At 43.0% G+C, this 20204-nt stretch overlaps 1 protein-coding gene across 1 annotated transcript in view; it reads right to left on the minus strand.

Annotated features, from left to right (window-relative positions):
* TEX11 (testis expressed 11) overlaps positions 1-6908 on the minus strand; it is a 118589-nt gene extending 111681 nt beyond the window's left edge. The window contains exon 1 of the mRNA XM_090264013.1: positions 6750-6908. Within this exon, the coding sequence (XP_090120139.1) occupies positions 6750-6908 (159 nt within the window). The remainder of the gene's footprint in view (positions 1-6749) is intronic.
* Between the last annotated feature and the right edge of the window lie 13296 nt (positions 6909-20204).

The following is a 20204-nucleotide window of genomic DNA, read 5'->3' on the forward strand; positions in this document are numbered from 1 at the left end:
ATCAAGAAGGCAGCCTCAAAAGTAAACAGGAGAGCCCTGACCAGTGTGCCTCAGTTGGTTGGGCATTGTCCCACAAAGCAAAAGGTCACCAGTTCAATCCCTGGACTGGTCAGGGCATGTACAAGAAGCAGTCGATCTATGTTTCTCTCTCACATTGATGTTTCTCTTCCTCTCTAAAAATTATAAATAAAATCTTTTTTAAATAAAAAGGTAAACCAGAGATTTCTCCCCTTTGCCCACCTTCACCCATTTTCCCCATCTCCCCTGCAAAAATCCTGTAACTATGTGAGGTAATGTATGTGTTAATTAATCTTCTTGTAGTACAGTAATCACTTTACAATATATACATATATAAAATCACTACACTGTATTCCTTAAACTTACAGAATGTTTTATCAATTATATCTAATAAAGCTGGGGGGGGGGTAAACAAGAGCATTGGTAACAGAAGTTCATATACAGAGAGCCCCAAAAGCCTTTCAAAGAGATAAACCAGAAATTCTAAATCTAAGGAAAAAGCCAGGTATAGAACAGGTCAGGTGCCAGACTTCGGAGACAAGAGTAAATCATGCAGGTTGAGCAAGCATACCCAAATATGCTGTTTAATGGATTGATGCCAATCTGAAGTGAGGTTTTGTTGTTGTTGTTTTTTTAATAATTTGTTTGTCTGTTTATTTATTTATTTTTTAGAGAGAGGGGAAAGGAGAAAGAGAGGGAGAGAAACATCACTGTGTGGTTGCCTCTCACTCGCACCCCCAAATGGGGACCTGATGTGCAACCTAGTCATGTGCCCTGACTGGGAATCGAACCAGCAACACTTGGCTCGCAGGCCGACGCTCAATCCACTGAGCCATAGCAGCCAGGGTTAAAGTGAGGTTTTTAATGGCATAACATTTTGTCCTTGGCCCTGTCCTATTTAACAGTCTTATCAATGATTTGAATGAAACTGTGAGAAAGAGAGGAGGGAGGGAGGGAGGAAGAGAGGGAGGGAGGGAGGGAGAGAGAGAGAGAGAGAGAGAGCACAAAGATGATATAACCAGGAATAAAAATTAAATCTCTAGTTGCAGCAATGGAATTAACACAAGAAAAAATTAATAGTCCTGCATGTAAGTCTTCAAAACTTACAGCACCAATACATAACAGTCAAGGTGTAGCTTAACAGTAGAATGTATTTTTTTAAATGAGTCTTTTAGAAGTAAAATGGTTAAAATAAGTCAACAATGTGGTGTGATTGCCCCAATCCCCCCCCAAAAAAAGTTCAATCTTAGCTACATAATTATCTAAAGAGAATGATGATCACTCCCAAATCTAAAGAGAAAGATTATTTTGTGCTGATCATATCAAACCTAGAGAATTGTGTTCTGTTTCAGGTATCACACTTTAAGGAATAACATGAAAAAAATAGAGTATGTTTGGAGAACAGCACACAAAATGATGAGGGGACTAGAAGCCATGTAATATGAGGAATGGGTAAACAAAATAAAAATGGTTCATCTGAAGAAAAGACTTTCCAGGGGACATAAGGATCTTTAAATAGTAAAAACATATTTGCCAATGATATCACAGACAGGGGACTGATCTCCAAAATATATAAAGAGCTTATATGACTCAACATCAAGGAAACAAACAACCGAATTAAAAAATGGGCAAAGGACCTGAAAAATCACTTCTCTGAAGAGGACATACAGAAGGTCCATAAGCTCAACATCATTAGCCATCAGGGAGATGCAAAGAAAAACCACAATGAGATACCACTTTACACCAGTCAGAATGGCCATCATCAACAAATCAACAAACAGCAAATGCTGGCGAGGATGTGGAGAAATGGGAACCCTACTGCACTATTGGCGGGAATGCAGACTGGTGCAGCCACTATGGAGAACAGTATGGAATTACCTCAAAAAACTAAAAATGGAACTGTCTTTTGAACCAGCGATTCCACTGCTAGGGTTATACCCGAAAAATCCTAAAACCCTAATTCAAAAAAACCTATGCACCCCTATGTTCATAGCAGCACTATTTACAATAGCCAAGTGCTGGAAACAGCCTAAGTGCCCATCTGTAGGTGAGTGGATCAAAAACTGTGGTACATTTACACAATGGAATACTATGCGGCAGAGAGAAAAAAGGAACTCCTGCCATTTGCGACAACATGGATGGAACTAGAGAGAATTATGCTTAGTGAAATAAGCCAGGCAAAGAAAGAAAAATACCATATGATATCACCTAATACAGGAAACTAAAGAACATAAAGAAGTGAACTAAATAGAACAAGGAGCAGAAGAGCAGTCAATAGGGGGGAGGGGGGAGGGAGAGAAGGGGATAAGTAAGGGAAGGGTCTAGTCAAGGAATGTGTATGAATGACTCATGGACATGGACAACGGGGAGGGATATGATTGTGGGAGAAGGGGTGGGCTGGGTGGGGGAGAGCAATGGGGGAAAAATGGGACAAGTGTAATTGAAAAACCAAAAAATAAAAGAAAATAAATAAATAGTTGAAGAGCTGACATGCAGAAAAAGAGCTACACTTTTTTAGCCCCAATGGGTATAACTTAAAGAAATTTCTACTCCTTCTTGTCCATTAAATTGATTGGAGTTGTTGGTACAAAAAGATGGACGTTATGTCAATTCTCCCTATGAAGAAAAAAAAAAAAAAGAGCTATGGCCATCACATGGGCCTTTCGTGGTCCATTTTCACAAAACTTGACTGAAAGGTTACGTATATAAAAAAGAAACCGCAAATGGCCAACAAACCTATGAAAATACACCCAACTTCACCCTGGCCAGTGTGGCTCAGTGGGTCAGAGCATTGCCCTGTAACCAAAAGGTTGCAGGTTTGATTCCAAGTCAGAGTGCATAGGATCCTGCTCCAGACACATACCAGAGGCAACCAATCAGTGTTTCTCTCTTATATCAAGGTTCCTCTCCCTCTAAAAGCAATGAAAAAATGTCCTTGGGTGAGGATAAAAAAAAAAAAAGTTTAAAGGAAAAAAGAAAATACACCCAAATTCAATACTTATCAGGGAAATAGAAATTAAAACAATACCTATGGAAGATGATAACATTAGGGAAAATAAAACTGGCTGCACTATCTTTGAAACTTCTCTATAAATCTAAAATTATTCCAAAATAAAATGCTAATTAAAAATAATGACACCCTTCATATCTGTAAAACTTTTAAAGTGCAACAATACCAAATATTAGCAAGATTATGGGGAAAAGAAAAAGGGAGACTATAAATTATTAAAACTACTTTGGATAGCTTTTGACCCAGCAGTTCCACATTCAGAAGTTCAACCTAAATGTATAACCTACAACAGCACTGCCACTATTTAAGGTAACCACTAGCCACATACATGTGACTATTGAGCACCTGAATTGTGGCAAGTCCAAAATGAGATGTGCTTAAAAGTATAAAATATTTACCAGACTTCAAACTTTGTACCACAAAAACGTAAACTATCTCATTAATAACTTTTGTATTAATTACATGCTAAAATGATATTTGAATATACTGAGCTAAATAATGTATATTATTAAAATTAATTTCATCTGATTAACCTTTTTAATGTGGCTGCTAGAAAATATGAAACTGTTTGTACTGTTTCAACTGGACAGCACTGACCTAGAGACTCACCCCCCCCCAGTGCTCAAGAAATAAATCAATTCAATGGGTTATAACCAGCATGTTTTAATTTTAAAAAGCATAGAATAGAAAATATTGTAGTGCACTGCATGTAATAAGGGTAAAACTATTTCATTAAACTTTTGATGCAGTGTATTTTCTTGCCATGGGTGGTGGTCAAAAATATTTAAAAGCTCCCACTAAATTCTCCGATGCACAATATTCACTGTTGCTATTTGTAATAACAACTATTTAAAATACTCATACATCCAATAAGAGAAGTTGAATAAATTTTTTGTGGTATACTTACATTCAATGCAGTGGTACTAATCAGCAGTGGAAATAAATGAACTAAAGCTAAAATATTCATATGGGTTAATATCCAAAACATAATGCTGAGCAAAAAAAGACAAGTCACGGGGGGGATCAAAGAAAACTTTATTTACAACTTATGTAAAATTTTAAAAGATGAAAAACTAGTATAGGTAATTTTTAGTTCTTTTAAACACGAAATATCTGAAACACAAGGCAAACTGTTAAGATTAAACAACATTTAGTGATAGGTATACTGGTATTCATTATATTATTCTCTATACTTGTATGTTTCAAATATTCATATAAATACAAGGTCTCAAATACCATATACTTAAAACTCATAGTCCCTATTCTATGCTTATATCTTTAAGCTACTATATCCTAAATTAAAAATTAAAGCAGATGGTAATGGGCTTTGTTGTTGTTTTAAAATTACAAACACTGCTCTGAGCAGCATGGCTCAATTGGGTGAGCATCATCCTGCAGAGCGAAAGATCCCTGGTTCTTTCCTGGTCAGTACACAGGCCTGGACTGCAGGCCAGTCCAGTTGGGGCACATACAAGAGGCAACCGATTGGTGTTTTCTCTCTCTCCCTCCCTCCCTCCCTCCCTCTCTTCCCCTCTCTCTAAGAATAAAAATAAATAGTCTTTTTAAAAAATGACCTAAACTTTTTAAAATCATAGATCAGTAGCCACCCTGGCTACAACATAGTTTCTTATAAATATCATAAATTCTCCCATATCTGAGGAATCTGATGTTCTGGTCAATCAAATTGCTTTTGTTTATTATGTGGGAGAAGGGGTGGGCTGGGTAGGGGAGAGCAATGGGGGAAAATGGGACAACTGTAATTGAAAAACCAAAAAATAAAAGAGAAAAAAAAAAAAAAAGAAATCCTAAAAAAAATAAAATAAAAACCCAAATTCCCATAAATATCCTACATGGATTACCAATTTTCAAAAGAATAAAGATACAATGAAATGTACTTAAACCTAAAACTACACAGGATATAATTTATTTTTCACCAATAATTATAGAAAGGCCCAGGATCTTGCAGTAATTTTTTTAAAATATATTTTATATTGTTAGCTTTTTTTTTTAGGTTTTATTTATTTATTTTCAGAGCGAGGGGAAGGTAGGGAGAAAGAGAGGGAAACATCAATGAGTGGTTTCCTCTCAGGCACCCCCAACTGGGGACCAGGCCTGCAACCCAGGCATGTGCCCTGACTGGGAATCGAACCAGCGACACTTGGTTCGCAGGCCAACACTCAATCCACTGAGCCACAGCAGCCAGGGCCTCTTGCAGCAATTTTTTAATGTACTTTTAATGCAGTAATTTCTATTTCAGATTAAATCAATATTATCTTGCATGCCATAAAAACCGTGAGAAAACAAGCTATGAATTGTGAATTATGTTTCCCTATATTACTTTATAAAAGGGTTCCATCATCTTAAATATCTACATTGTTTTGCTGGTACACTAATGAGAAAACTTAAAGCTATGAATACTGTAAAGATACCAAATTCTGAAACAAAATACTTTAAGAAAATCTTAGATAAGGCAGCAGTTTAACATTTTCTTTACTACCACGTAAAGCTATTACCTTTAAACTCCACGAAATAAAAACCCATGTTGTCCATTTTCGGTCACTGGCTCGCGCCTACGAAATAAAATAATTTAAAATTCAGTCCTTTATACTCCTGATTCTCAATAAATTACTTTTAAATTTTTCCCGTTACTTGCTATTCAAAGGGGAAAATCCTGAGGAAATTTTTCAATATCAGAAAAAAAGTCGTTAACGAGAGACGAACAACGCGTCTAGCACTCTGAACCCAGGCTGGAAGATGTTTTCATCCTATCTTTTTTTAGCATTCCCGCCCAGCAACACAGAAAACGCGGACTCAACGGTACACTGATTGGTCTGGCTGGTGCTCGTTGCCTCCTTCTGATTGGTTCAAAATTCCCCTCCCCCCTCCCCTCCGTTGAAAGCAGCCAATCACGCACTATCCTCCCAGCCCGCCAATTCTTCCCGCCCAGGCAGTTAGTGCGCCTTCAGCTTCCCTCACACCAAAGGTCGCCAACCGCCTCATAGGTCACTAATCATAGAGCCCCAGCGGGATTTGGGCCTTTCACAGCCTAACTACCATAACTACTACCTTCCGACTTCAGTGGCCCTCGAAATGCGTCCCCCGCTTTTTAAAAGATTTTATTTACCTCACAGGCTTCGCTCACTCGTGTCGTCCGGCCAGCAGACTGAAAAGTCGCCAGACCGGTCCCACTTGAGACACACGAGCTAGAGGTCACTTATCAATATTTCTCCTTTTTCCTTCCCTCCCCCTTTAAAATAAATAAAATCTTTTTCTGTCTTTTCAACTTCTGATATTTCTGAACTTTGCCACCCTTTTTAAAAAGATTTTCTTTATTTTTAGATAGGGGAAGGGAAAGAGAAAGCGCCGGAAATGCCGATGTCTGAGCCATACATCGATCCGCTGCCTCTCGCAAGACCCCCAACTGACCGACGACCGAACCCGCAACCCAGACATGTTCCCTGGCTGGAAATCGAACCCACTAGCTTTCGGTTTGCCGGACCGTGCCCAATCCACGGAGTCACACCAGTCAGCGCCCCATATTTTACCCCGACAAAAATTTAAACCCTTCCACTGACCAGAGAGTTCCGTAGTTCAAAAGCATTGCCTCAGAGCGACTCTAAAAAGAGCTGACCTAATGGCCACATCTTCTTACTAGTTATAAACCACCCAACTAACCCATACTCGGCCCTCTCTAACCCTCTTATTTTATTAAATCACTCACCACCGCGGAGCGCCGTGACCGACCTCCGTCCCCCACCACCTCGCCCTCTCTCTGCACAGCACGCAAACTGACGTACAGTCTCCGCACAAGGTGCAACGTGCGTTGACGCTTGGAAAGCTCCTCCCCCTCGCAGAGATGACGCTCAAAAGCCACGCCCATTCATCCGCTACCCATGTATTGCATGGACTAAACTTCGGAGTGCAGCCTGGGCCTTAAGTCGTGGGGATACAGTGTAGAGGTCCACGGTGAGAATCACTGCAAGTAAGGAAGTATGGTGCTTACTACAGTTATAGAGGGCAGATTGCAGACGGCCAGTGTTATAGGAAAGAAGAGAGCAGGCTTTCAAAAGAAAAAATGGAAGGAGGAATGGAGGGAAGTGAAAGGGAGGGAGGAAGAGGAATAAACCGTGTTGCCCAATGGTTATCCCAGAGTGGCAAAACAGCCCTGGCTGGTGTGGCCCAGTGAATTGGTAGGCTCCCGAAACTAAGAGGTTGCTGGATCCATTCTTGCGAGCGCACATTCCTGGTTGACCCGTTTGGTTCGGTTTCGGGCCTGTGACAGGCAACCAATCAGTATTTCTCTCACACATGATGGTTCTCTCCCTCTCTTTCTCCCTCCCTTTCCCTCTCTCTAAAAATAAATAAATAAAATCTTTTTTCAAAGAGTGGCAAAGTTCAGAAATATCAGAAGTTAGGGAGAGAAAGAAAAACAAGTCCAAGACTGTTTCTACTGCCCTGTCCTTGTCAAATCTATAGGAAACTAATGACTCTTGGACAGGCTCACAGTAATGGCAGGAGTCTTACCCATGTCCAAACAAATGGTTTTAGTGAATGGAGAGAAAAATGTAAGTAAACGTGTTTGTAGCTAAATCTGTGGGTGATGCTTGCAACCAAGGAATTGGTCTGTACTGAAATCTCCACTCAGAGACAACAGTGTTCAGGTACAATGTCTCCAAATTAGCACAATGACTCAAAATCAGAACATTAACAAGCCTCTCACTTCTTCCCTCACACACCCCTTTTTTATTGAATGTATTGGGGGGGGTGACATTGGTTCACAAAACCAGACAGGTTTTAAGTATAAAATTCAGCAAAACATCATCTGCACACTGCATCATGCTCCCATCGCCCCAAGCAAAATCTCTTTCGGATACCATTTATCCCCACCATTGTCCACCTCCACGTGCCTCCACTCCCCTTCCCTCTGGCTATCACCACGCTGTTGTCTGTGTCTATGTGTCACACACACACACACACATTTGTATGTATATGTCTGTATGTGTATTTGTTTATATATTTTTTGCTTAATCCCTTAACCTTGTTTCATCCAGTCTTCTAAGACTTATGCATCTCAGTCAAGCCATATGTGAAGATGGTTAATAGGGTGAAGAAGAGAGATTGTAACTTCTACTGCGGGAACTAACAGTTCCTGCTTAGGGCCAGAGACCCCATGTTGCCTGCCCCATAACCTGCCACCTGAGTCAGGCCTTGCAAAACAGGCTATGGCCAGTGGTCACTGTGTTCTCAGGAAATGTGACCTGCAGTCACGCAGGACCTGAGCCACCGCCTGTGCTGAAACAAATGGGGTCTGCGTCACCGGCCCTGCACTTGATCACAGGGTTCCCCAGTAACAGAGGTGGCTAAGGCATAGCTGCTGGCATCCTGCTGAGGACTAGTTACACCCCCATTGCCCCTTCCCCTCTCCCTTAATCATTTCCCAAAAACAAGGACCATAAGTCTCCTGACAGCCATCCCTAATCAGAGGACATTGTTCTTTCGCAAACACCTATATCCTGGACTCTGGAGCCGACCAGCAGGGTGACCCATCCCCTTGAGAGTCTGTTCCACGCCCATAAAAATCCCTCTATCTCTTCCCTTGATGCTGCAGTCCGCTTGAACTCAGCCACCTGCTTGAATCTCCTTCAATAAAGGCTTTGAACTGGTCCACCCGACTCCTCCCTTCTTCTAGGCACAAACCTAACAGTTCCCTGCTGACCCTGAGAGGCTTAGAGACAGTAACTATTTATCATGGAAAAGATGGCATTTCTAAACATAATTTCTTTTCCCTCTTCAAAATGTTCTGCACCTAGATCACATAGGAAGTGAAGAAAAAAGGAAAAACAGAGAAAGTACTGCCATTATTTCCTCTTGCATTGTACAATTTGGTGTTCATTTCACAATCTTAGAATGCTAAGTTAGTGGAAGAAGTCTACTGGAAAGGTGCAATAGAATATTCCATAGTTGACTGACCATGCACCATCCGTCGGCAGCCGTCCGTCTCGAGAGACGATGGCGTAGCTTCTTGAGAGTCTATCTGCACCACTGAGAATGGCTGTGCAGTCCGATTCGGGAGTGACAATCCCTGCCGCACTTGGTACAGGTGAAGGCAGATGGCTGTTGTTGCTGCTGCTGACGCTGCTTCCGCCTCGATCTTTTCTGGGCCGCCTCCTCGTTGCGCGCAGCCTCCGCGCGTGACGTACCTTGCCTGACCGCGAGCCTCCAGGCTAGGCGGTCGTCTGCTTGAACTTCCCATGTGTTGAGATTGATGGAGCATTGTGTCATGTCCTTTTTGCAGATGTCTTTGAACCGCAGTTTTGGGCGCCCTGTCATCCTCTTGCCTTCTGCTAGCTCGCCGTAGAGGAGGTCTTTGGGAATACGGCCTGCATCCATTCTTTTGACATGGCCGAGCCACCTGAGGCGTCTCTCGCTAAGAACTGCATGCAAACTGCTCATATTGGCTCGCTTCAGCACCTCGGTGTTGGGGACCTTATCCTGCCAGGCGACATGCAGGACGCGTCGCAGGCACCTCATGTGGAAGCTGTTGAGTTTCCTTTCGTGCCTTGCGTAGGTGGTCCACGTCTCGCTGCCATAGAGGAGAGTGCTGAGTACGCAGGCTTGGTAGATGCGCAGTCTGGTTTTCTCAGTGAGGCTGGAATTGTTCCACGCTCGCCGGTTCAGTCTGGCCATAACTGTGGCTGCCCTGGCGATTCTCCAATTGACCTCCAAGTCGACTGACAGAGAGCTCGAGATGGTGGACCCGAGGTAAGTGAAATCGTTGACAACCTCCAGGGTGTATCCGTCGATGGTGATGCATGGGGGAGTCCCCGTGCCTTGAGCCATAACATTCGTCTTCGTCAGGCTGATGGCTAGTCCGAACTCCTTGCATGCGTGGGAAAGGCAAGTGACTAGCTGCTGGAGTCCCTCTTCGGAGTGTGATGTCAAAGCTGCGTCGTCAGCGAAGAGCATCTCACGGATGAGCACCTCTTTGACTTTGGTCTTGGCTCGTAGACGGGCCAGGTTGTAGAGCTTGCCATTGGATCTGGTGTGAATGAAGACACCCTCGCTGCAGTCCTTAAAGGCGTATTGGAGGAGCATGGAGAAGAAGATTCCGAACAGCGTAGGCGCGAGGACGCAGCCCTGCTTTACTCCACTGCTGACTGGGAAGGCCTCAGAGGTTGCGCCGTTGTAGGACACCGTGCTGTGCATGTTGTCGTGAAAGGACATGACCACAGCAAGCAGATGTGGTGGACAGCCAATCTTCCGTAGCAAGCTGAAGAGTCCGCTTCGACTGACCAGATCAAACGCCTTCGTGAGGTCAATAAAGGCGAGGTAGAGTGGTTTATGCTGCTCGTGACACTTCTCCTGCAGCTGGCGTAGGGAGAAGATCATGTCCACTGTTGATCGGCCAGCTCTGAAGCCACACTGGGACTCTGGGTAGACGCGGGAAGCAAGGGTCTGCAGGCGGGCAAGAGCGACCCGGGCGAATACTTTGCCGACGACGCTGAGGAGAGAGATGCCCCGGTAGTTGTTGCAGTCGCTGCGGTCTCCTTTGTTCTTGTACATGGTGATAATGTTGGCGTCTCTCATATCCTGGGGGATGTAACCCTCCTTCCAGCAGAGACAGAGTAGATGGTGGAGCGGCTGTAGCAGGACTGGTTTCCCGCTCTTTAGGATTTCTGGAGGGATTCCGTCGCTTCCTGGTGCTTTCCCGCAAGCAAGGCGGTCGATGGCTTTGCCGAGCTCTGCCGCAGTAGGTGGGGTGTCTAGCTCCTCCATGACTGGTAGGTCTGGGATGGCTTTAAGAGCAGTGTCTGTTACGGTGTTCTTCGTTGCGTACAGCTCGAGGTAGTGCTCGGTCCACCGCCGCATTTGCTGTTCCTGGTCAGTGATGACCTCACCTGTCTTGGACTTAAGGGGGGCGATCTTGGAGGGGATTGGGCCTGTTGCCTTCTTGATACCCTCATACATTCCTCGTGCGTTGCCTATATCGGCGGCTTCCTGAATGCTTCTGCACAGGTTTAGCCAATAGGTGTTGGCACAGTGGCGGGCGGTCTTCTGGACTTTGTTCCTGGCAGCCCGTAGAGCTTGAAGTGTACTGGGAGTGGGCGTGGTCTTGTAAGCCAGTAGGGCCTTCCTCTTAGCCTCGATCACGGGTTCCATTTCTTCCCAGTGAGCCTCGTACCAGTCAGCGTTCTTCCGCTCTTTCTTCCCGTAAGCAATAATGGCGGAGTTGTATATGGCGTCGCGGAGACGTGGCCAATTGGATTCGATAATGTCATCTGCCGCCACTCCCTCGCCGAGTGCATCTTCCATCTTGTTGATGAATTGCTGGGTCTTAACTGGGTTGCTGGCACAACTGGTGTTGATGCGTGGGCGACCCTTCATCTTGGAGTGGTGCAACCTATTCAGCATTATGCGCACCTTGCTTACCACGAGGGCATGGTCCGTGTCGCAGTCTGCACTGTGGTAGCTGCGGGTGAGGAGGGTGCTGCCAATATCCGTTCTTCTGGTGATGACGAGGTCAAGCTGGTGCCAATGACGGGAGCGGGGGTGCCTCCATGACACCTGGTGGATCTCTTTGCACTTGAAGAATGTGTTTGTCACGCACAGGCCGTGGTGACACAAAAGCTCAAGCAGTCGCTGACCATTCTCATTGATCTTTCCTCTCCCAAAGTTTCCAAGGCAGGTGGGCCAGGCCATGTGGTCGGCTCCTACTCTTGCGTTGAAGTCTCCAAGGAGATAGAGAGCGTTACTTCTGGGAATCTTGGATAACGCTTCGTCCAGTGCATGGTAGAACTGTTCTTTCTCTTCGGTGGTGGCGCAGAGGGTTGGGGCATACGCGCTAAGAATGCTGACTGGGCCGAAAGTTGTTGACAATCGGAGGGTAAGTAATCTCTCTGTGCCTCCTGTGGGTGGCTCTATGGAGTTAACAAGCGTGTTCTTCACAGCGAACCCAACACCGTGCTGTCTTGGTTGGTCCGGAGACTTCCCTTGCCAGTAGGAGGTGTAGTTGGTTTCTCTGATAGTTCCGTTGTCGGCCAACCGGGTCTCCTGTAGAGCCGCAATGTCGATGTTTAGTCGTGCCAGTTCCCTATCGATGACAGCGGTTTTCCTGGCACCCTTGATCCACGGAAGGTCTGCAGTAAGTCCGGGGCACATGGTCCTGATGTTCCAGCTAGCGAGGCGAAGAGCCGGAGGCTTCTTTCTTGTTGTTTGCTTGGAATTAACTGGTGCGGGTGTTTTGTGGCCCACTTTTCGAGAGGCGCCTCTCTGATCCCCACGCACCCAGTGGGGCAGGCGAGCCATGGCGAGACGGTAGCTGTCCAGTGAGGTGCGATGACCTCTCCCACCGTCAGAGGAGACCCCTGGCGCTCGTTTCCTTCGCCAATCGGATGAGCTTATAACCGGTATCTGTCTCCTCCCGTGTTGAGTCGACATCTTGCGATGACGCTGGAGTGTCCTCTCAAGTGAAACTGAAGCTACAGAGCCTGGGCAGGGTGATATGGAGGGTCTGCTGTTGCCCATGCAGCAGACCCCCCCTCTCTTCGCAGCTGAAGGGTCCAAGGGAAAGACAAAGTCAATACAGCTTGGCTTCAGGTGCGCCGCAGGAGTTGCCGGTGTTGACTACAATGTCAAACCGCCTTAGGGACTCCGGCTCCGGATTTTCTGTCGGGGTTTACTCCCTTAGCCTTTCCCCTGAAGAGGTATGCCGCAAGGCAGCGGAGGTTTTTTGGAGTCAGAGTTTTCCTTCTCTGATTTTAGAGATGTCCTTCCTCTTTCCTCCTTTACAGTCTTGAGGGCAGCATTTACAGGCTAAAATAGAAAACTGGCAGTGTAACCTTCTAAGCAGATACTACCAATACCCTGCTTGGGTATACTCACCCAACAATAAACATCTCTTAAATGCACCATATACTGTGTGATCTGGTGCTAGCTACTTAAGAGTCTCAGTACACCAATTTCCTCATCTGTAAATGAGAATAAAAGTAGTTCTAGACTTCTGATTCAGTCGAATAGTACACAAAAAGCATCTAGAACAATGGCTGACATACAGTAGATACTTAACGAATGTTAGTTCCCATTATCATTTCCTGGTTCACAAACTCAGGGATCCCAACTTCCATCATCCCACCCAGGCCCTTTTGTTCATGGATGAACAGATGAATGAACAGGGAAATAATTAAAGATTTGTTTATTTTTATTTTTTTATTTTTAGAGAGAAGCGAAGGGAGGGAGAAAGACATGGAGAGAAACATCGATCGCTTGCCTCACATGCCCCCAGCTGGGGACCTGGTCCACAACCCAGGCATGTGCCCTGGTGGGGAATTGAATCGGTACCCTTTTGGGTTGCAAAAGGAAGCCCAACCCACTGAGCCACACCAGTCAGGGCAGGGTCATAATTAGACCTCAGCTTTCAAGATACAAGCTTTTCACATGTATCTTAGAGCTCTTAGTGATAAGTAATGTCTGTAGTGGAATGGATAATATATTATATTATCCAAGATTATGTAAGGCAGGCAAGAATCAAATGACTCTACTGATTAATACTGATTGTAATAGGATTCCAAAGATAGTGTTACTGAACTGACACCTCCACATTGAAAAGGCCAGTGAACAAAGGCATATATGCAGACAGGGTGAAAACCCTAATGTTGTATGGGTATTTCCAATGTTTGTATTCTTTATCTAGATGGCCTCCCTAGATGTTACAAGTCAGTGAGAATAAAAGAGACCAAAAAAAGTAAAAGAGAGAAGATGAAAGATGATAATAAAAGAAGCAGGTGCATATTGAGGAGGATATGCAAGAATGACCAGTACAATGCCATTAAGTGGCACTCAGCATGTTAGACATTATTTTCCCTTACCCTAGCATAAAGTACAAATTTTCTGCTCCTACCCTTTAACAGACTGATGCAGAAATGATGAAATACATAGTACATAAGGCAGGTGAACAGCTTGCACTCTAATGAGAGCTTACTATGACTCTCATTAATAGAATGGATTAAGAGAGAGTAAGCAACCAAGAATGCAGATTAGTTAATAAGGTAGCATTACACCCTGTTAAAAGGAGAAATACACTTTCAGGATAAATATGCAATTATACTCAGGAAAATTCTAAAATACAAAAGCAATAATGGAATAAGGGAGAGGGGCTTGTTCTACCAGATATTAAAACTACCATAAATAAAATAGTATGGTAATAATGCAGATAACTGGAATAAAATAGAGTCCAGAAACAGACCCAAATATATATGAAAGTGATTTCAGGCACAATGAGAGACTTCCAGCCAAGATGGAGGGGTAGACAGACATGCACAACTAAGAAGGAATACAACTACCCCAAACCAGAAACAACCAGAAGTTCCAGAAAATCAAACTGCATGGAAGTCCAGGAAACAAAGATATAAGAAATAAATACTCATCCAGACAGGTAGGAGGGGTGGAACCAGGGCGGAGAGGATGCAGTGTGATGGTGGCAGCAGTGGCAGCAGGGGCAGGCTGGAGGAAAGCGCAGTCACATATTTTAAAAAGTCAGGAGGGACACCTGGGGAGCATTTCCAGCTCCTCACCGGACCTCACGGCTCACGATCCCAGCGCCAGGGAAAATCAAGCCTCATTGCTTCTGACTGTGCTGACCAGTGCGGATTGGGGTGAAGGCAGAAACTGCCAGTCTCTCAGCAGAGTCCGCTGTTTAAAGGGCCCCCACAGTCCTAGAACGTCCGCAGACCCACCCACTCTGGGAACGATGGCTGGGGCAGCAGCTAGAGGGGCGCCAGTCTGGTGCAGAAGTAGGAGAGGTGCCTGGAAAAGTGGTGAGGGCTGAGCAGACGGCATTGTTCCCTCTTCGACCCTTTCCCGACATACAGCGCCACAAGGTGGTGAAACAGGTCGCCCTGTACTGACGAATCCTTAAGGCTCCGCCCCTCACAATGTAACAAGATCGACAGCTCTACCTGGGACATGGAGGCAAACACAGGAGCCTGTCAGAATGAGGAGACAGAGAAGTATGGCCCAAAAGGGGAACGAATCAAGGTTCCAGTGGGAGAACTAAGCGACGAGGAGATAGCCAACCTAACAGATGAGGAGATAGACAACCTAACAAATGAAGAGTTCAAAACACTAGTGATAAAGATGCTCACAGGCTTGACAGATATGCTTGAGTATGGCAAACGCATAAGAGAAGAAGTGAAGGCTATGCTGAGTGAAACGAAGGAAAATCCACACAAAACCAATGGTGAAGGGAAGGAAACCAGGGTTCAAATCAATGATTTGGAACATAGGAAGAAAAAAACAGTCAACCACTGCAGAATGAGAAAGCAACAATTGAAAAAGATGAGGAAAACTTCCCAAATTTTGCGAAGGAGATGGACATACAGGTCCGGGAAGCATGGAGTGTCCCAGGAGAGCTGGACCCAGAGGGGACCACACCAGGACGCATTGTGATTGAGATGTCAAAGGTGAAAGATAAAGAGAGAGTCCTGGGAGCAGTAAGAGAGAGGCAGAGAGTTGCCTGCAGGGGGGTGCCTATAGGACTATCAGCTGATTTCTCAGAGGACACTTTGCAGGCAGGAAGGGTCCGGCAAGCAGTATTCAATGTGATGAAAGGCAACCTGCAACCAGGATTACTCTATCCAGCAAAGTTATCATTTGGAATGGAAGGGCAGATGATGTGCTTCCCAGACAAGGTGAAGCTAAAGGAGTTCATCATCACTAAGCCATTATTATATGAAATGTTAAAGTGACTTACTTAAGAAAAAGAAGATCAAAACTATGAACACTAAAATGACAACAAACTTACAACTATCAACAACTGAATCTAAAAAATAAAAACAAAATCCAACTAAACAAACTAGAATAGGAACAGAATCATAGGTATGGGGATCATTTGGAGGGTTATCAGCTGGGAAGAAATGGGGAACTGCTGCAGGGATTAAGAAGCATAATCAGTTGGTACAAAATAGACAGGGGGAAGTTAAGAATAATATAGGAAAGGGTGAAGCCAAAGAACTTATATGCATGACCCATAGACATGAACTAAGGGAGGTACTGGGTGGAGGGGAGCAAAGGGGGAAAAAATGGAACTACTGTAACAACATAATCAATAAAATATACTTTTAAAAAAGTGATTTCAATTAATGGGCAAAAGAGTTATTCAACAGAAATACTAAAATAACTGAATAGTCATTTTAAGAAATAAAACTAGATCACTGCCTCACTTCATGTACCAAAATGAATTATAGATTAATCAAAGATTAAATTGAATCATAAAATTTCTAAAAGAAAATGTTGGTGTATATTTTATAAACACAATGAGAAGGTTTAAACATGATCTGAAAACCAGAATCAAAAAGGAAAAATAATAAGTTTCACAACATAAAAATTAAAATTTTCTGAAGGGCACTATAAGCAAGGTTGAAGGAAAAACCACAGGCTAGAAAAAGATGTTTTCAACACATGTAATGGATAAAGAGTTAACATATCTAACATAAAAAGAGCTCTTCAAATTAAAACTAAAAAAGACAAATGCTCTAACAAATAGATCTGCAAAAGACATGATCAGACAATTTACACAGGAAGAAATATAAATAGCCAATAAACACATGAAAAGATATTCAAACTCACTAGTTATCAAAGAAATGCAAATTACATCAAGGTAAATGTTTTTTCATTTATCAGATTGGCAAAGGTTAAAAGATTAACAAAACCTCAAATTGGCAAGATGCACATGGCAGACACTCTTATTTTTTTTTTGGCAGACACTCTTGTGCATGTTGGTAAGAGTACACATTATTGCGACTTTTGTGGAAGGCAGCTGGGCAATACATAATCAAAATATTAAATATGTGTACCGTGTTACCCAACAATTCCTTTTCTAAGAAGTTTCCTAAAGAAGAAATTGGAAAAATTTGCAAAGATAGGTTAACAGAAGCATTCACTGAAGCACTGGAAACCGCTTAAATGTTCACCTAGTGAAATGTGGCCTAGTTATACAATTAGGATTCATTAGTAACATATAATAGAATACTTATGCAGCCTTTAAAAACTTTGCTGTGAAAACAATCTAAAGGTATAAAACTAGGGAAATGCCTATATCCTACCATTGAGTTTAAAAAAGAAAAAAAGTTAGCAGCTGTTCCAAAAGGTGTAATTATATCGAATTGAATGATTTTTTTAAACTCTTAAGAGTCGTTTCCACCTGGGTATGAATGGGGAGCTATGTAAGTGGCTACAGGGACCAACTAATCCCACCAGTATGCAAATTCTAAAAAAAGAAACAAAGAAAAAGGTATATAATTGTATTGAATTGTATGCATATTTGAACAAAAATGTCTAGAGGAATACCTACTAAAATGGTAACAGCACTGGCTGGTGTGGCTCAGTAGATTGAGTGCTGGCCTGTGAGCCAAAGGGTTGCCAGTTCGATTCCCAGCCAGTGCACATGCTTGGGTTTGATTCATGGCCAGGGCACATGCTTGGGCTGTGCAGGCTGGGTCTCTGGTTGAGGACATGTGAGAGGCAAGCACACACCAACGTTTCTCTGTTTCTCTCCTCTTTCTCCTTCCCTTCCCTTCTCTTTAAAAATAAATAAATAAATAAAATGGTAACAATACATACCTTCGAGTAGTGGGATTTGGGAGAATCTTCACTTTTTTCTTTATATTTTTCAGTTTTTCAATTTCCTACAATGAACACATTTTTATCGTTAGGGGACAAAAAGAGAAGCTATTTTCATTTTTCAAGAATCCACAGGAAGATGAGGGATTTTTTTGTCTGACGGGCATGTGTTTTTGCAATGAAGTGTGATGCACAGTCAACAGCAGAGAGCAGGAGGGAGAGATTTGAAGAATGGGAACAAGGTAAGAAAGAGTTGTTTCTGAGAGCAGAGGAATCAGAAAAAGAGGATTTCACGCAATGTCGAGGGTCTAGCGGAGATTGATGATCATTAACCTGCTCAGCTATGTGATTACCTCCACAATCCTGAACCCACAGGTCAAAGTATGGAGATGTTTGGATTCCTCTGGGCTGGAGGGTTGGTAGTTCTGTGGAGTAGTGCTGACAGGAATGAGGACATTTGCAAGAGAGGTAATGGTAATAAATTCAGGAATCAAAGTGGGAACATGAGCCATCAAAGCTTGGAGGAAAGTGACAAAAAAGAAGTGTATATGAGAGGGTGAAGAGGGAATTGGAGGATTCACGAGATCAAGGAATTGTACTTGTGGCTGTGGGTTTACTTAAGCAAGTGAGCTTGGGGGAGCTTGGGAAGTTGTAGACAGAGAACTTGAATTTGTGATTTCAGACACGTACATTCTTGCAAGATCTAGAGTGTAACCATGTGACTAGGTAGCTGAGATATAATTCATTTAACTAAGTCACAGAACCACTCTCTCCTTCGCATATTATAATACGCTCGCTTTTTGCCCTTCCGTTGCAGGCCCTGGAATTAATGGCCTTCAGGAGTCTGACTGGAATCTGCCTTTCTTGCCTTGTTTTTCCACCTCACCCCTTCCAAGTCCTAGGCTCTAGGCAAACTTATGAATTTTCCCATTTTCTTTTTTTAAGATTTTATTCATTTATTTTTAGAGAGAGGGAAGGAAGAAAGTAAGAGAGAGAGAAACCTCGGTGTGTGGTTGCCTCTTGCATGCCCTCAACTGGAAACCTGACCCGCAACCCAGGCATGTGCCCTGACTGGGAATTGAACCAGTGACGCTTTGGTTTGCAGTCCAGCACTCAATCCACTGAGCCATGCCAGCCAGGGCTGGATATTTCTTTCAATGAGTAGTAGGAAAATACTTTGTTTTCCATTTATGATATTAGCAAAATGTTTTCTTTTTAAACTAAACTAAACAAAAACTAGTTAAAAAAAATAGTACAGGAATTACACAAATAGAGAATTCATGAAGGTTATATTAACCTGTCTGAGGTCTGGCAAGCACTGCACTTAATGACAAAGACTAGAGAAGCAAATCATAGAACTACTCCTTCACAGATGGTACCACGGTTTATTTACTCTCTCCTTTGATAATCTTTAAGCACATAAATACAAGAACTGCTCATCTTTGAAAACAAATAAAAAAAAAACCTTCCCTCAACTCCCTCCAGCTGTTGCCCTGAAATGCTCACCTAAAGCGCATGTCCATGTATAGGTCCATTTAGTTTTTTTTTTAAAGCTCTATAAATATTCCAATGTATTGTAACTTATTCAACTAGTTCCTTGCTGATGCCCATGAGGTAGCTTCCAAGTTTTATATAACATCTCAGTAGATACCCTGATATTGTAAGATTTAAAAAAATTTCCTATAAGTGAAATTGACAGATCAAAACCAATGTTTTTAATTCTTGTGTTATCCAGTTACCCTCCACAAGTTATCAGAATGTGTATCCCCATGATGCAGAAGACAGCCTGTTTACCCTCACTTTTGCCCATGCCTACTCATTGAAATTAGTCATTGAAATTTGCTTCGCCAGTCTGTAAGGAACTGAGAACTCCTAGCTCTTCTGATTTGCATTTCTTTAATGTGTGAGGTTGAGTATTTTTCTTATATTTGATGGTGTTTCATATTCTTTTTCAGAAAACTATTTATATCCTTGACCCTCTTTTTCTATCAGATATTCAACTCTTTGTTACTGATTTGTAAGTGCTCTTTGTATGTAAATTACATAATTTGTACTAGCTTTATTTTATTTGCCCCAAGGCAGCCTTTAGGCCCACACACAGCTTCTGTCACATACACATAAGCCATCTGAGCTGATGACTCCTAAATTGAACGCTAGCCCAGACCTCTAGACCAGCTCCAAGTTCCAATTGGTGATTATATATCTTCACCAATATGAAGCTAATCTCATGTATGTTTATGAAGTCAGTGTATCTGGAATTAAATTCATCTTTCCCCAAATATGCTCTTCCTTTTCTTTAAAAAAAAAAAAAAAGATTTTATTTTTAGAGAGAGGGCAAAGGAGGGAGAGAGGGAGAGAAACATCAATGTGTGGTTCCCTCACAGGCTCCCAATTGGGGACCTGGCCTGCAACCCAGGTATGTGCCCTGACTGGGAATCAAACCTGTGATCCTTTGGTTTGCAGGCCAGTGCTCAACCCAGAGCCACACCAGCCAGGGCTTGCTCTTTCTCTTATGCTTTGTATCTTGGCTAATAATTGGAATGCGCACCTAGAAATTCCA

This window comes from Furipterus horrens, unplaced genomic scaffold, assembly GCF_987537825.1.
Source record: "Furipterus horrens unplaced genomic scaffold, mFurHor1.1.pri manual_scaffold_17, whole genome shotgun sequence".
Taxonomy (NCBI): domain Eukaryota; kingdom Metazoa; phylum Chordata; class Mammalia; order Chiroptera; family Furipteridae; genus Furipterus; species Furipterus horrens.